Here is a 16,523-nt window from a genome sequence, read left to right as displayed (position 1 = left end):
AGTTTCTGGACCAGGAATCAAATCTGTGCGCCCTGCAGTGGAGGCACAGAGGCTTAACCCCTGGGCCACCAGGGAAATCAAGGCTAGCCTTAATATTAGCATGCTCTGGTTTCTTCTCAGATGACATCACTTCCCTCCTCAAAGACCTGAGCAGCAGTTGTCAGTGCTGGGAGCCAGACACCCAGAAGAGCTGGTGTGGATTTTCAGTGTACCAGTAATCTGCTGACAAGAATATTTAAAGCGGCAGTTTGTGCATAATTGGTGATTTTATGCACTAGGCTCTTCCTATCATAACCAGATTATCATGGATTTGCATTCTAATACAGCACTAAATGACCCACACCTATATTTCTTCAGAAAATCACTCTCCATGATGGCAGGATTATGTCTCGTTTTCCCTAGCACTTAGAACAGTGTCTGGCATGAGTAAGGCATCAATACACATTTGTCATATGAAAATACGTTGGGCATGTGAATGCCGACAGCCATACACCTTGAGAAACAAGAGCTTGAAAATATCCAGCCTAAAAAATAAAGTAGGGCCTCTCAGGATATTCATAATATTTAGGAATCAGAGACCACTTTCCAAGCCAACAGACACATCTTCCCTTTATTCACCTATTCGTCCTTACATGCCTAGGCTCCAGAGCCACTGGCCGACATCCTTTCCTCCACATCCCTTTAGGCCTCAAGCTGCTCAAGCAGCTCCCCTACTGGAGAATCCCTCCCCCTCACTCCTCTTTCACCCTCCCAAAAATCAAAATCCTACCCAGCTTTTAAGACTGTTCATCTAAATCATACACATCATGCAACAGGAATTTACTTGGCACAGCAAGATCAAGCCAGTCAATCCTAAAGGAAATCAGTCCTGAATATTCATTGGACAGACTGATGCTGAAGCTGAAGCTTCAATACCTTGGCCACCTGATGCGAAGAAGTGACTCACTGGAAAAGACCCTGATGCTGGGAACGATTGAGGGGAGGTGGAGAAGGGGGCAACAGAGGATGAGATGGTTGGATGGCATCATCAACTCAATGGACATGAGTTTGAGGAAACTCCAGGAAATAGTAACAGACAGGAAAGCCTGGTGTGCTGAAGTCCATGGGGTTGCAAAGAGTCGGATAGGACTCAGCGACTGAACAACAAGCACTGTTGTACACCCACCTCCTTCCTACACACAGTAAATACTTTCTTCATTCCTCCTTGGGGTCCCTTCAGGAGCCCACTGTGGTACCTGCAGGAACACTGCTCAATAAACTCTCCTCAAATAGCGTCATTTAGGAATTGGGCCTTGGTTCATCACACAATCTTAACAGCAAAGTTGTCAAATATGAAAGTGAATTCTGATGGAAACTGCTAACATTTATTGGGCACTTACTATATGCATCAGTTCAGTTCAGTCGCTCAGTTGTGTCCAACTCTTTGCAACCCCATGAATTGCAGCACGCCAGGCCTCCCTGTCCATCACTAGCTCCCGGAGTTCACCCAAATTCATGTCCATCGAGCTGGTGATGCCATCCAGCCATCTCATCCTCTGTCGTCCCCTTCTCCTCCTGCCCCCAATCCCTCCCAGCATCAAGGTCTTTTCCAATGAGTCAACTCTTCGCAGGAGGTGGCCAAAGTATTGGAGTTTCAGCTTTAGAATCATTCCTTCCAAAGAAATCCCAGGGCTGATCTCCTTCAGAATGGACTGGTTGGACCTCCTTGCAGTCCAAGGGACTCTCAAGAGTCTTCTCCAATACCACAGTTCAAAAGCATCAATTCTTCGGCACTGAGCTTTCTTCACAGTCCAACTCTCACATCCATAAATGACCACTGGAAAAACCATGGCCTTGACTAGATGGACCTTTGTTGGCAAAGTAATGTCTCTGCTTTTGAATTGCTATCTAGGTTGGTCATAACTTTCCTTCCAAGGAGTAAGCGTCTTTTAATTTCATGGCTGCAATTGCCATCTGTAGTGATTTTGGAGCCCCAAAAAATAAAGTCTGACACTGTTTCCACTGTTTCCCCATCTATTTGCCATGAAGTGATGGGACCAGATGCCATTTTCTTCGTTTTCTGAATGTTGAGCTTTAAGCCAACTTTTTCACTCTCCTCTTTCACTTTCATCAAGAGGCTTTTTAGTTCCTCTTCACTTTCTGCCATAAGGGTGGTGTCATCTGCATATCTGAGCAAAGAACTACATAAACAGTTCATATAACCCTGACATAGGTGAGGTAACTCACCCAAGGCCACATGGATTTAGGTGGCAGAAAGAAGTCAAATCCACGTGTAACTCTTTTCTTTCCACTGACATTTGTGTTTTCTTTTCTTTGCACTGTGTTTTATGATCTGTAATAAGTGTGGATCAGCTTAATTTTTTCACTTTGAATATATGACTCTATAAAATATGAATGAGTGTTACCCACAGACAACTCTCAACCTCTGCTGTATGTTTTTCCTGTGGATGTTAATTCCAAAATGTTTGAAAGCATTTTTAACTACAGGATGTGGATTATAACCTATTAATATTTATCATGCTCTATGTCTACTGTAACCAAGTTTACCATCAAGGGGAAAATTATGCTTAATTTTTTTCTATAACCAGATAATGCCTTAGAATTGTTTTTGAATCATGCAAAAAATAAACTCATCCTTTATTGTGAAGACATATTTATACTCATGCAATTTTTCAATAATTAGAAGCTCCCTTGGGATCCCCAAGGTGAGCAGAGAGGTGTACTGGGTAGTCCAAGTTACTCTCCTAACTGGAAGTCAATCTTCGTTTGGGAGGTGGGAATGAAAATGGGCATAGCATTTTATTTGCCCAAGATTATTTACTATTTATGAAACAAGGTGAATTTATATATAAGTAGACCCCGAACATGGGGCTTCCCAGGTGGTGCTAGAGGTAAAGAACCCACCTGCCAATGCAGGAGGCATAAGAGACTGGAATTCAATCCCTAGGTCACGAAGATCCTCTGGAGGAGGGCATGGCAATCCACTCCAGTATTCTTGCCTGGAGAATTCCATGGATAGAGGAGCCTTGTGGGCTACAGTCCATAGGGCTGCAAAGAGTTGAACACAACTGAAGCGACTCAGCAGGCACACAGACCCCAAACATTCTACTAACACCACAGCTAAGCAGCAGAGTATCAAAATGAGTAAACCTTAAGCAACTATTAATTAAGAGTTAAAAAAATCTAAAGGCAAGATTCAAAATATAAAGCAGAAGGGCAATAAACTTCTGATGGCAGTAAGCTTAATTCCCAGCACTTTCTTGTCCTTATTCCGTCAGCTGTACGTAACTCTGTGAAGCACGCTCTGTAAATGTGTTCCAACTTCTCCCCATTGAATGATACAGTCAGAGGCCTTGCCTTATTCCTATTATTGCATTTAACAGACCTATTATTTTGATAGATTGGACTTTTTAAATACTATACTCCATGCTAGAATATAGCCTTCATCAGTTTATTCAAGTATTGGTTGAGATTTATACTACGGTTTGTGTTTTAAAAACACCAAACACTAGATTTATATACAGATTTAGTTGCTACATGCTTTTTAAAAAACTCATTTCTCTAAATCACATACAACTGGCTGTTTTCCATACTACAAACACTATTTTGGTTTATATCAATGAGGTCTGGAGATTTTAAATCTAAGTAGAGATTTAATTTTTCATTCAAAAGTCACTTCTTTGCCAACCCTTTCCTCACACCTCTAAAATCTAGGAAATGTGCCAAGATTTTCAAAAAACATATTTACTTATTCTTTGAATGTACTTGGAGGGAGATTAAAGCATAGAAAAATAAAAGCAGATGAATAGGACTTGTGGGCTAAAAGAGATATATTTGACTCATTTTGTTGTCAGTTACAAGAAGGAAAGAGAGAAAAAGAAAGAAGGAAAGAAAACAGCCTCAAAAATTTGAGGCAATGAGTCCAGTGTTTCCTAACACTATGCCTTAGTCAATTACCTCTATCAAACTCTTCAATGAACTCCTTTGTCTTAACATGTACATAAATATTACCCTGTTTTGTATTTCATGGGGGGCAATAAAGTAATTTTCTAAAAATAATATTTCTAATGCTAATATTGGGATTTTATCAAGATGAGATCTATTGGAAGTTATAGTTTGTTATATGTCTAACTGAATGATCATCGGTTCATTCAAAGTAGAGAAGATACTACGTTTTCTCCCCAAAGGCCCAATTTAAAAAAAATTTGGTCACCAAATTCCTTCAGTTCAGGCATCATGGAGAATATTCACAGACATGTGGAAATGTTTGGATCTTGGTACAAAGCTGCCCACTGGGTTATATTAGTAAAAAAAAAAAAAAAATTGACATGCACACACTGCTATACTAAAAATGTATAACCAACAAGGGTCTACTATATAGCACAGGGAACTCTGCCAAATACTATGAAAAACCTAAATGCAAAGAGAGTTTGAAAAAAGAATAGATACATGTATATGTGTAACTGAATCACTCTGCTATACACTTGAAACTAACACAATGTTGTTAATTAACTATACTCCAATATAAAAAAAGGTTATCAATTAAGACAAAACAAGAAGAATCAATATGTGTAAGAGAAAATTATTTGGGGGAGGGTCAAAAATTCCAAAATGTTTGTTTTCCTCTCAGATTGTATAAAGTGATTTCAAATGGAAAACTATTATACCTTAGGGGGCACTCATGGAGGAGGAAAAAGTAATTAAAAACCAGTGTAATAAAATCAGTTTCCATTTCAATCACCTGATATATGCAGTGTGTTTTCAGGATATGGCTAGTACTCACAAGCATACCTTTTATAAATCTAAGGACACCTGAAATCAAAGAGGTGAAATGAATTTCCTAAGACTTAAAAAGTCTCTGTGTCTTAGCTTCCTTACCTATAAAATGGAGCAGCAGCAGCAACTACCTTATTGGGTTATTATAAGAATTAAATGGAATTTGTATACCTTGCTCTGACCAGTGAAAGCACTGGGTATTTTTCCACCAAGGCCACTCAGTAGGGAGCTGGGGTTCCTTTCTCCCAATGCCCCAGCCTCTTTCTGCTTCACCACACATCCTCTGAGCATAAGGCATGGAAGACCAATAGTTCCTGTGGACATTTAGAAACTTCAAATATTTTAACAGGGTCCTAATATTTAAAGGTCAAATAGTAAATTATGAGCTGCCACTTGGAATTCTAATTACAATATAGAGTATTTCTTGCCCTGAAGCATTAGTGAGAACAAACTCCTGGTTTCAGCAGTGGTTGGGGACACTGGTGCTATGATGGTTAACTCTATAATAAGGCATCATCATTAAAGGACTCGGGCTTCCCTGATAGCTCAGTTGGTAACGACTCCATCTGCAATGCAGGAGACCCTGGTTCAATTCCTGGGTCGGGACGATCCCCTGGAGAAGGGATAGACTACCCACTAGTATTCTTGTGCTTCCCTGGTGGCTCAGCTGGTAAAGAATCCGCCTGCAATGAGGGAGACCTGGGTTCGATCCCTGGGTTGGGAAGATCCCCTGGAGACAGGAAAGGATACCCACTCCAGTATTCTGGCCTGGAGAATTCCATGGACTGTGTGGTCCATATGGTTGCAAAAAGTTGGACACAACTGAATGACTTTCATACACCATTAAAGGACTCAAATGAAAAATTATCATTCCATAGCAGAAGGTGCTACATTTTATAAAATATAATATTTAAATCATCATTTAAAGACTCTCCATGAACCAGAGATCCCCACGAAATACAGAATACAGTAAACCAAATTTACCAGTATGTATTGTGTGTGTATGTATGTGTGTGTTAGTTGCTCAGTCCTATCTGACTCTTTGCAATCCTATGGACTATAGCCCACCAAGCATCTCTGTCCATGGGATTCTCCAGGCAAGAATACCGGAGTGGGTAGCCATTCTCTTCTCCAGGTTATCTTTCAAACCCAGGGATCAAACCTGGGTGTGTCTCCTGCATTACAGGCAGATTCCTCACCACCTGAGCCAACAGGGAAGCTCATATATGCCATGACTGTAGGGTAAATCAGATCAGAAGACCACAGAATAATATTAACACAGACTCAACTACAAAAAAGGTCAAAAGAAATTCTTATGCAGTCTAAGGTAGTTACAGACGAAATTACTAATATAGAATTATCAAAACTTACTAATATATAATACAGAGAGGAAGAGAAAGTAAAATGAGATGGGTGGTCTAATTTTCCTCATAATTTTACAGACAAGTGTATTTTGTGGATTTGAAAGCACACTTTGTCCCGTTTCGATGACATCAGGACAGAGAACGATGGAAGGGAAGCTACAGCTGACGACCCAGGACTAGTGACACAATTGCTATGAGGTGTGCATATGCAAACTCGGATGCCGTTCCTGGTAGGACAATTGCAGAGACTCCAGCCTACACTTCAGCTAACAAACCATTTAATCACCATTTGAAGAAAGAATGAGACACTGTCTGGAAACCTTCTGCAGACAAGTAAGATCAAGATAGTACCACCATCTAAACTCGTATGAATAGAAGGGCTTGGATGAAATCCAGTGATGACAGGGGCTCTCAGACAGGCTCCGTCAGCCATCCTCCTGCGGACCAGGACACTGTGAAGACAGACCTGAGTCCAACCGTGACTCAGAAGAGTCTGCCTAGAAAAACGCTGGAGGATGACCTCATGCTTCCTTTGCTTTACTTTTACAGCTGCGTGTGTCTGAGTGATAAAGCATAAATATCAAGATAGCTCTGCCGATAAGCTAAAAAGAAAATCTTAATGAAAAAGCTGTATGGTGTACTAGTTGAACATTTCTTCTCTTCCAGTGGCACTTACCAGTGGCCTTACCCTCTACAGCACCTTAGACTGGCAGTATATTTCACCCCTTCTTCCCCTTGTCTCCTGACCCCTCTAACACACTGTCTTTTAAGATAAACTTTCTCTCATACATCTGACCCCTCCTGCTTCTTAATGTAAGGCCCTTATAACGGAGGAGCCTGGCAGGCTACAGGCTATGGGATCACAAGAATCAGACACAACTGAACGACTAAGAACATGTGTGGTCTCATAATAATTTAACCCTATAAAACGTAGATAAAGGTTAAGGAGCTCAGTCATGCCTGACTCTCTGCAGCCCCATGGACCACAGCCTGCTGGGCTCCTGTGTCCATGGCATTTTTCAGGCAAGAATACTGGAGCGAGTATTACTCACTCCATTTCCTCTTCCAGGGATCGTCTCAACCCAGGGATAGAACCTGTGCCTCTTGCATCTCCTGCACTGGCAGGCAGGTTCTTAGCCACTGTGGCACCTGGGAAGCCTCACTCTTTGTGTAGGACAGGTTATCAAAGTATCTTTGCATCTTCTCTAGTAACACAGCATACACTAGCATTCATGTGATAAGTACATTCATCAGAGTTTGATTAACTTTAATTGCAACAATAGATTTATATTTTATTAACTTTAATTGCAGGAATAGGTGATATCCTTTTCACAATCCATGTTAGAAAAATATAACCAAAGGAAAATCATAATTCCAATAGTGTGGCAATTTGGTACTTTCAGACGCCTTCACAAATTATATTTGATATATTTCTGCAGAAGAAAACTTAAATGAGCATGTAAATTTTTATTTTATAAAATATTTGCATTTATAGTTTTATACAAAAGGAAACAGGAAACCCAGAGGATTTGAACAACAATAAACCCCACCTCAAGGTGAACTTCTGATAAAGAGAAATTTGGTTTCTTGGGTCCTGGAGTGAAAGGCACGTATGTGTGCTCAGTTGTGTCCGACTCTCTGTGACCCCATGGACTATAGCTCTCAAGACTCCTCTGCCCATGGGATTCTCCAAGCAAGAATACTGGAGTGGGTAGCCATTTCCTTCTCCAGCGGATCTTCCTGACTCAGGGACTGAACCTGGGTCTGATGCCCTGCAGGTAGAAGCTTTACAATCTGCGCTACTAGGGAAGCCCCAGTGAAAGGCATGCTCTCCTTCAAACACAAAGGCCATCAAGTTCCTGCAAGTTCCCCGAGACCAGAAGTGCCCTGGTAGAACCAACTGACACAACTTGACTTCAGTTTCCTTATGCATGTGAGCAATTCACTTGGCTCTTCATTCAACAACATTACTGAACACCTACCACGTACCAGAAATGCACCAGAACTACATAAGGATCAGTCATAAGCAGGGAACAACTCTAGTGGGGGTGAACCAGATGTGCTCACAGCCTTGGGGTGGTCACAGTCAAAAAACAGACCATGCCGCTCAGTGACTTTCTTCTCAAGGACATGATGTTATTCACAGATACCATCTGTTTCCCAGACCTTTCACAGGGTGTGTTTAGGCAACGCTATCCAGTGGACATGTTTACAGACCTGAGAGGAGCAAAGGGGTGAAAGGAAGTGGTTAAACAGCTACTCACCAGAAAAACCAAGACTAGATTGCAATCAGGGCTTCTGATTTACAGGTCAGGATTTAGAAAAAAGACTAAATGTATATTCTTCACTCAAAATGGCTATTTTTGCAAATGCTAGTATGTAGATTGATTAATTTCCAAAATGAAGTTGAAGTTGAATTGATGGAGCTCGGCAGATGTACAAGAATGCACACCGAATATATACAACCTATGATTGGTGTTCATTACTCAACCAAGAGACAGATGAGATTCCACAGATATCCTGTTAATGGTATGTGGATGTATTAAAGTGGAGAAAGTGGGCCAAAAAAGTGTCCATAATTATATGAAGACGCTCTGTCCTCAGAGTAACTCTAAGGTCAGGGAGGGAGGGAAGTAAGCTTTTCACTAAAATTGTTCAAGATTCCTCTTATAAATTAAGAAATCCTCAATGGGACAGCATATGACCTGCAATCAAACTAAAAGGTATTCATTTTCCGGATTCAGTTGACAGACTTTAAAGGCTGCCTTAGGCGAAGTGATTTTACTAATAACATAAACCATCTTATTTTCTATTAAATCCTCCTTACTTGGGATCACTACCGCATGCTCGTAGGGGAAACGTTTTTTAAAAAATACATTTTGCAGCTGCTCACCAACATTATTGACTTTTCTAAATAATGCTCAACAGATCAAGGAAGATTTGAAGCATGAGATTTTAGAGCTGAAAGATTAGGTTTTCATACCATAATGCTGGCTCCCGCAGAACCCAGGGGCTGGTTGGAGCTTTAGTTTATGAACAAAAGCATGTCTTGAAAACTTCTGAAACTAAGTTGAAATTAAAGCCAGTCTACAAAGATGGGTCTTTTTTCAAGATGCCACAGATCCCTGTAGGTATCTTTCTAGGACCTGACATCAGACAAAAAGCCAGGATTAGAGGATCTGGGAAAACCTCAACTGTCTATCACCAGCCCAGTGTCATGGTGGGCTTGTCACACAGTCCAGGCTCCAGTGTGTCTTAACTACACAATTTCTGAATCTGTTTAGGTCTTCCTCAGGTCCTTTTTCGTTTCTAAAAATCAGAAATCTGCACATTTCTTCCTAATATTTATTCCACATCTTCCTGGTTTTAAATTTACTTTCCTCTCATCTTGTATTCAGTGTGAATAAAAACAGCTATTCATTATCATCAAAACATACCACATGATACCATATATAGAGAACCCAAAACACTATTTCAAAACTTCTTTGAATTAATGTTGGGGGCTGCTTATCATGTGCTAATTAGTGTGCTAAGCATTTACAGTAATTATTCTATTTGTTCAAAGGTCCTGGAGGCAGAAAGTGGTAAGGCTGGAATTTAAATGTTTAGGTCTCATGACCCCCAAGATGCCGCTTATTTATAGTTGAATCACATCAACCTGTGGGTGATGGAGTTTCAGGGACTCTGGGAGCCACAGCAGAATCCATGGGAGAAACTCCACAAATGACCCCACTGACCCCCTAATATATCCCAGCACTCTCCCTCCCACTCTGGGGGGCCACAATAACTGGAACAGAATTGCATGCTATTTATCACCCTCAAAAGTACTTTTTTAATCAGAAGAGAGGTGGGGAGAGAAGGGAGAAGCCACAACACACATATACATAACCATCACACAAAAGCATCCAGGCAAACATCATTAAGGATTTATTTGAATTTTGCATGCAGTGTGGGGAGCCAGGCTTTCTCCTTTCTTCTGTGTTAGCACTCTGATTTCCCATGCTAACCATAATGCTCCAGTATCGTAAACATTTATATATCATCCATTTAAATAACGCACATACTAGGTCCCATTCATTGAAATGTAAATGATCACAAAAGAGCCAAGGCGGGAATCGCAGTGAAAGCTGTAACATTTATTGAACAGAGGACATATGTTTGCAGATCACAGCGTTGCATGAGCATACATTCCAGGATTCATAACATGGTTCCAATTCAGCTTTCTCACACAGTCCCTTTTTCAAACGGTAACTGAAAGGAAAAAGGTGTCAACTGCAATTACATATACAAAACCACAGGGCAACTTTCATTTAGAATGCATCTCTGCTCTACTGCCTAGACAGACACGAGGTGCTTTTTCAGGCCTGTGCACACATTTTTGTATGATTAGAACTTTTCAAAGAACAATGCTTTCATAACCCACAGGGTATCTGAGAATACTGTCCAGTTTATCAAGCTGAGCAACAACTTCAATGAACAACAGAATTTCTAACATTTGTCTTAATCAATATTCCACTTTGCCCTCAAGATACTCAATACAGCATCTCAGTTTTTGGAATAACAAAGGAAAATTCATCTGACAAAGGGCATGGTACAGAATATATCTATAAAAGGTATTTCTCATCAACATTAAATAGCCAACTTCTTTCCTTTTGTTCTAGTGGAAGAAATTTTGGCCAAATTGTAAAAAGAAAAAAAAAAAACCCACCAAGCTCTTGAAATAGTCTTTAACCTGCAATTTTCCTCTAAATATTATCTTTAAATAATAACAATAAAAAATAAAATTTAATTTCTAGGAATTTAAACAATTTAAAAGAAAATCTCTATTTTGATCAGTTAAAAAATAAGGTTGTTCATTTTTCTGAACTACTGTTCTTTTTTCTTTCCTTTTATGGAAATATCTAAAATAATGATCATGAAATACAAAATGATTATATTTTATCTCCTTAAGAGATTAATAACAGAAAACTGAAGAGGATTTTTGAATCAAAGAATCTGATAGGTAAAACATCTGATATAGGAATGTTTCATTGATTACCACTCAGACTATTAATAAGAATAAAATTAGGAAATTTAAAAGAGAAAGCCCAGCTGATTCACTTTGCTCTGCAGAACTAACTTTGTTTAATTTAATACAGCATCTATGATCTATGATGGCTTTCTTCTAAGCACAAGTTGTCAGCTGATCTACTCTAAGAATTCCCTATTACTCCGTCCTTGGTATGAATGGAGATCTGGCCATTTTTAAGGTGAAGCTCTTGCTTATGTCTTACATATGTCTCTGGATATAATCTTCTTCTCTATTTTGAAATTCAGAAATGCTATGCCTGTCTGAACATGATATTTTAACACATAATTAAATATTACATGTAAATATTAATCATTTTGTCCAAGAACTAAATTTTCTTTGACCTTTTTTTTGTTACTGCTCAGTGCTCATGCAAAGACCTTTTTATAACACCCAGACTCTTCACTGAGAACAAACCAGAAAGGCTCTTCTGTTTGCTGGCAGGTGCATCCCAGGCATAGCACATCTGGTTTCTCTTCATCTAGAAGATTTTGCTGATCCGCCATCATCTGCTTCGTGTCTTGGCTGGATTCATCTCAGAAAAGGCTATGGGGGAATGCCCACGTGCACTCCTAATTTGTAAATCACAGTCATAAAATGAAAGGAAAATGCACATTTGCCCTCACTAATTTGCAGAGCAAATTTATAAATCTAGAGCTGTTTTAAAAAGAGGTAAATTAAAGAGTTCCTTTATATGTGACTATTACCCCAGACTTGAAAAACACTGATCTTAGTCATTGGTTCATTGTTTTTAAAAATCACAGCCTTTTCATTCTATCAATAAACGCTTCTTCAACCCTACTATGAGCAGGCACTGAAATCCTGTTTTATCCTTCCTAAAAGAAAGCAAGGGTTTCCCAGGTGCCACAGTGGTAAAAAATCTGCCTGTAATGCAAGAGATGCAAGAGATGTGAGTTAAATCCCTGGGTGGGGAAGATCACCTGGAGAAAGAAATGGCAACCCACTCCATATTCTTGGCAGGGAAATCCCACGGACAGAGCAGTCTGGCGGGCTACCATCCATGGGGTTGCAGAGTCAGACAAGACTGAGCAACTCAGCACACACACAAACACACACCCCAAAGAAAGCAAAGGGCCTTATTCAGTGGGTTGAAGACAGCCACAAGGACATGTCAATTTATGCTTGAGTGGTCTAGTTAGTTTCAAGGTAATCTTTTATATAAGAGAAAAAAAAGAAGGCAAGAGAGTGAGGCACTGTGCACCTACTATGCGTCAAACACCATGAACTGTGTGGGTTTGTTGCAGAACTCTTAAGCCGCCTAAGAACTAAGGAAGGGTATTTATTCTTCCCATTTTATGGACAAGGATTAAAAAGTCTTTGATGAGTTCAGTAATTGTTCAAGATCATTTCCCGTGCTAAAGTCTCAGCTTGTCTTCTTTTTTTTAAAATTTTTATTGAGGTATCATTGATTTACAATGTTGGGTCAGTTTCATGTGTACAGTACAATGAATCAGTTATACACAGGCATATATCCAGCCTTTTTTCTAGATTCTTTTCCCATATAGGTCACTACAGAGTATTCACTAGAGTTCCCTGTGCTATATAATAAGTAGGTCCTTATCAATTATCTATTTGTATATATAACAGTTAGCTTATGTTCATAACACAATCACCACAGGAAAAAGCTATCAACATGATTCTAGAATTTGAACTCAGATCTGAGGAACTCCAAAATGAAAACTCAATGCTTACTGTTTCTGTTATTAATTTCACAACATCAAGATGCTATAAATTTCTCTAGACAGAAAAAATGCCTGAGTAACAGCTATTCTAAATTGATATAATTTCCTTTGTGAGGAAAGAACTCTTAAAATTATGCATTCACTCTGCCAAGAATATGTGAGTAAGTAAAATCTTCATTTCAAAAATTTTAGATCAAATGAAGAAAATTTTGCTATAATCCTCCCAATTCCTCAATATTATGAAGTCTGTAATTAACCTCTCTCGATGGTCTAGGAAATACAAATCAAGATAATCCTCTAGTTTTGATAATATATTTATTTATCCCTCCATTATTTCCTTCTCCTTAAAAAATTAAGGATACCATGAATATTAGATAAAAGAAAAAAACACTGTGAAAAATTACTCTTCTTAAGCATTATTATCTCCAGATACAATTCATGGTAAGATTACTTCCTTTCTCATATCTATAGTCTAACTCTTAACTCATCTTCATTTAATGCAAAGGAATTAATGGGCTTCCTTCAATACTTTTCTGCTTAAAGCTTTCTTCCTCTACTTTCAGGTAAGAAATCTTTCAACTCCATAGGCTATTTCACTGTTCTAGATTGTGCCTCTTAATTTAGATTGCTGTTGTTGTTCAGTTGCTAAGTCATGTAACTCTTTGCCACTTTGTGGACTGCAGAACACCACAGCTCCTCTGTCCTCCATTCTCTCCGAGTTTGCTCAAATTCGAGCCTATTGAGTGGATAATGCTATCTAACCATCTTACCCTCTGCTGTCCCCTTCTTCTCTCGCCTTCAGTCTTTCCCAGCATGAGGATCTTTTCCTACGAGTAGGGTCTTTTCCAGTGAGTCAGCTCTTCGCACAGCTGGCCAAAGTATTGGAGCTTCAGCTTCAGCATCAGTCCTTCCAATGAATATTCAGGACTGATTTCCTTTAGGATTGACTGGTTTGATCTCCTTGCAGTCTGAGGGACTCTCAAGAGTCTTCTCCAACACCACAGTTCAAAAGCATCAATTCTTAGGCACTCAGTCATCTCTATGGTCCACATCCATACATGACTACTTATGGACTTTGACTTTATAGACTTTTGTTGGTAAAGTGATGCCTCTGCTTTTTAATAGGCTGTCTAGGTTTATCATAGCTTTTCTTCCAAGGAGCAAGCGTCTTTTAATTTCATGGCTGCACTCACCATCTGCAGTAATTTTGAAGTCCAAGAAAATAGTCTGTCACTGTTTCCATTGTTTCCCCATCTATTTGCCATGAAGTTATGGGACTGAATGCCATGATCTTCGTTTTTTGAATGTTGAGTTTCAAGCTAGCTTTTTCACTCTCCTCTTTCACCCTCATCAAGAGTCTCTTTAGTTCCTCTTCACATTCTGCCATTTTGCCAGAGTGGTATCATCTGCATACCTGAGGTTGTTGATATTTCTCCTGGCAATGTCGGTAGAGGATTATCATTTTCAAATTTTAAGAGCAAACCCAAAGAGAAGATTTAAACTTGGCAAAATAATTGAAGGTACATATTATACAAAAAGAAAATCAAACTTGAAATGACTGAAGAATTTTCTAGTTCCTGTAGGTCGCATCATAATGCCCAGGGTGAAAATAATAGATTTTTCAGAAATCGGGTCCTCTCCAGCAACAATTCAATAAATGCATGAAAATGTACATCTGTGAAATAAATCTGCCACAGATGCTGCACCTGGAAATGAGGTCTAGAACAGGAAGCCATTTATTATCACAATAAATCATATCTATAAATCTATAGAGATCCCCACTCCATGAAAAGAAAGAAAACCTAGTTTGGAAATTTTAAAGACTCTAGTTCACTTAAAAAAAATAATGATGAAAGATTGGTTGGAATATAACTCTTACAGAGCTGCAAGCTACAGCACGTTGTTTAAAAGACAATGGATACATACTTTCAGAGCTTAATTTCCTTGCATTTGTACTTAAGAATGAGACTGAATTTACCCAGTCTAAATTAATCTTTAGAAGTGGCTAAACTATGTAAACCTGATATTTTTAAAGTGATTAAAATGGCCCTTGGAGACCTTAACTGCCTACCCATTCCAGTATGCACCAGGAAAAAATGAAGGTAAATTTCTTTTTTTTTCTGAGAGTTTCCTACTCTTGAGTATTATGTGATGTAAACTTTTACCTCTTATGTATATCTAAGCAGTCCAGAGAAGATTTTGGAATACAGTTCTGCCTAGCTGTTCTCAGAAGCTGTTTGACCATGGGGCTGGCTGTGTTTCTAGATCTTTTTGATTGTCTCCTTTCAACTAAGTTTTTGGTCTTCTCAACATGGTTGCATTTTCTAAGCAGAAAAGAAAACTGCCAACATCCAAAGGCAAGAACATCAGGAAGCAGAAAAAATTCAAGATTCATCTTCATTTCCTCCTCTCACCTCCTTCTACTCTCCTTTTAGTCTCTTGTTATAAAGGGCTCTTAATATCCACTCCCACTGCTCACCCCCCGCCAAAGGCCTGAAATCAGAATCTGGGGAGGCAGTCTGGGACATAGCAGCGTCCAGGGCTGAGGAAAACCAGCCATCAAGCCACACAGCTGGCCCTTGCTTAACGTACGTCAGAGTAAGACACTCTTACAGGTCCCAACACTCAAGTTCAGTCAGATGAAATTTAAAAACAGAAGTTAGAAAAAAGTTTCTTCCTTTGCTTTTCTTTCTTTATAAGTATATCTTATAAGGAACATAAATCTGTCACCTTTATCATTGTACTTATATGTGAAATAACTATATTAAAGCACCTAAAGTAAGAGCTCCTTCACCAAACTATTCTATATAGAATTATGCAAAATATCTCAACCTATGAAAACACAATCTTATATGAAGCAGAAAAAAAATGTTTAAATACAAAATTAAAATGACTGTTTTCAAGTTAAAGGCTAATTTAGAAATGATATAATATCTAGCTATTGCCAGAAACTTTTTTGTCTTGTATTACACACTTAAAATTAGTCAGATTAACCAAAAGCTTAGCCAGTCTCATTTGTTTTCATCAAGAATGTATAGTGTGGAGGGCAGAACCCTCAAACACGCAGAAGACTGTTTCTAACAATGGTATGTTTTTAAAAAAATGAATTCAGTACTTCTTTATATGTGATATTTCACTGCCTTTTGTCTAGCTATTATGAATGTGTTACCCAGTGTACTAAGTTGATAATTCCAGAATTTTTCCAAGCAAAAAGTTAGGCTGATGAGTATTTCCAGGGTCATCATCCATTTCCCTTTTTGAAAGAAGGTTCTAAATATGCCCTTTTCCAGTCTTCAGGCACCTTATCAGTCCTCCACGAGTTTTCAAAAATGATATCTAGCGGTTCTGTGATGACTTCGGCCAATTCATTAAGAACTCTAGGATGCCAGCCATTGGGACCTGTGGATTTGAACATATCGGGGTTATTTAAGTTCTCCTTTACCCATTCTTCCCCTAGTCCATCACGGATTTCTGCTCCATTTTTTAAGTCATATTTGTCCTTTTCTGGTTACCATATGGACTTTTGAAAACTAACTTTAAGACTGTTGTTTATCAATCAATTTTCTCTTTGAAGCTAATAATAAGAAAATGTATTTTATTCTTCTCAAGCCT

At 38.9% G+C, this 16,523-nt stretch overlaps 1 protein-coding gene across 2 annotated transcripts in view; it reads right to left on the bottom strand.

Moving 5' to 3' along the window:
* Nucleotides 1-10,255: 10,255 nt before the first annotated feature.
* SAMD5 (sterile alpha motif domain containing 5) overlaps nucleotides 10,256-16,523 on the bottom strand; it is a 68,050-nt gene continuing 61,782 nt past the window's right edge. For both annotated transcript variants that reach the window (XM_070796326.1, XM_070796325.1), the window contains one exon: nucleotides 10,256-16,310. Coding sequence is in view for 1 of the 2 variants with exons in the window: in XM_070796325.1 (XP_070652426.1) it covers nucleotides 16,248-16,310 (63 nt within the window). In the remaining variant the exon portion in view is untranslated. The remainder of the gene's footprint in view (nucleotides 16,311-16,523) is intronic.

This window comes from Bos indicus, chromosome 9, assembly GCF_029378745.1.
Source record: "Bos indicus isolate NIAB-ARS_2022 breed Sahiwal x Tharparkar chromosome 9, NIAB-ARS_B.indTharparkar_mat_pri_1.0, whole genome shotgun sequence".
Taxonomy (NCBI): domain Eukaryota; kingdom Metazoa; phylum Chordata; class Mammalia; order Artiodactyla; family Bovidae; genus Bos; species Bos indicus.
The sequence above is the reverse complement of the archived record's forward strand: the minus strand, read 5'-3'. Positions and strand labels throughout refer to the sequence as shown.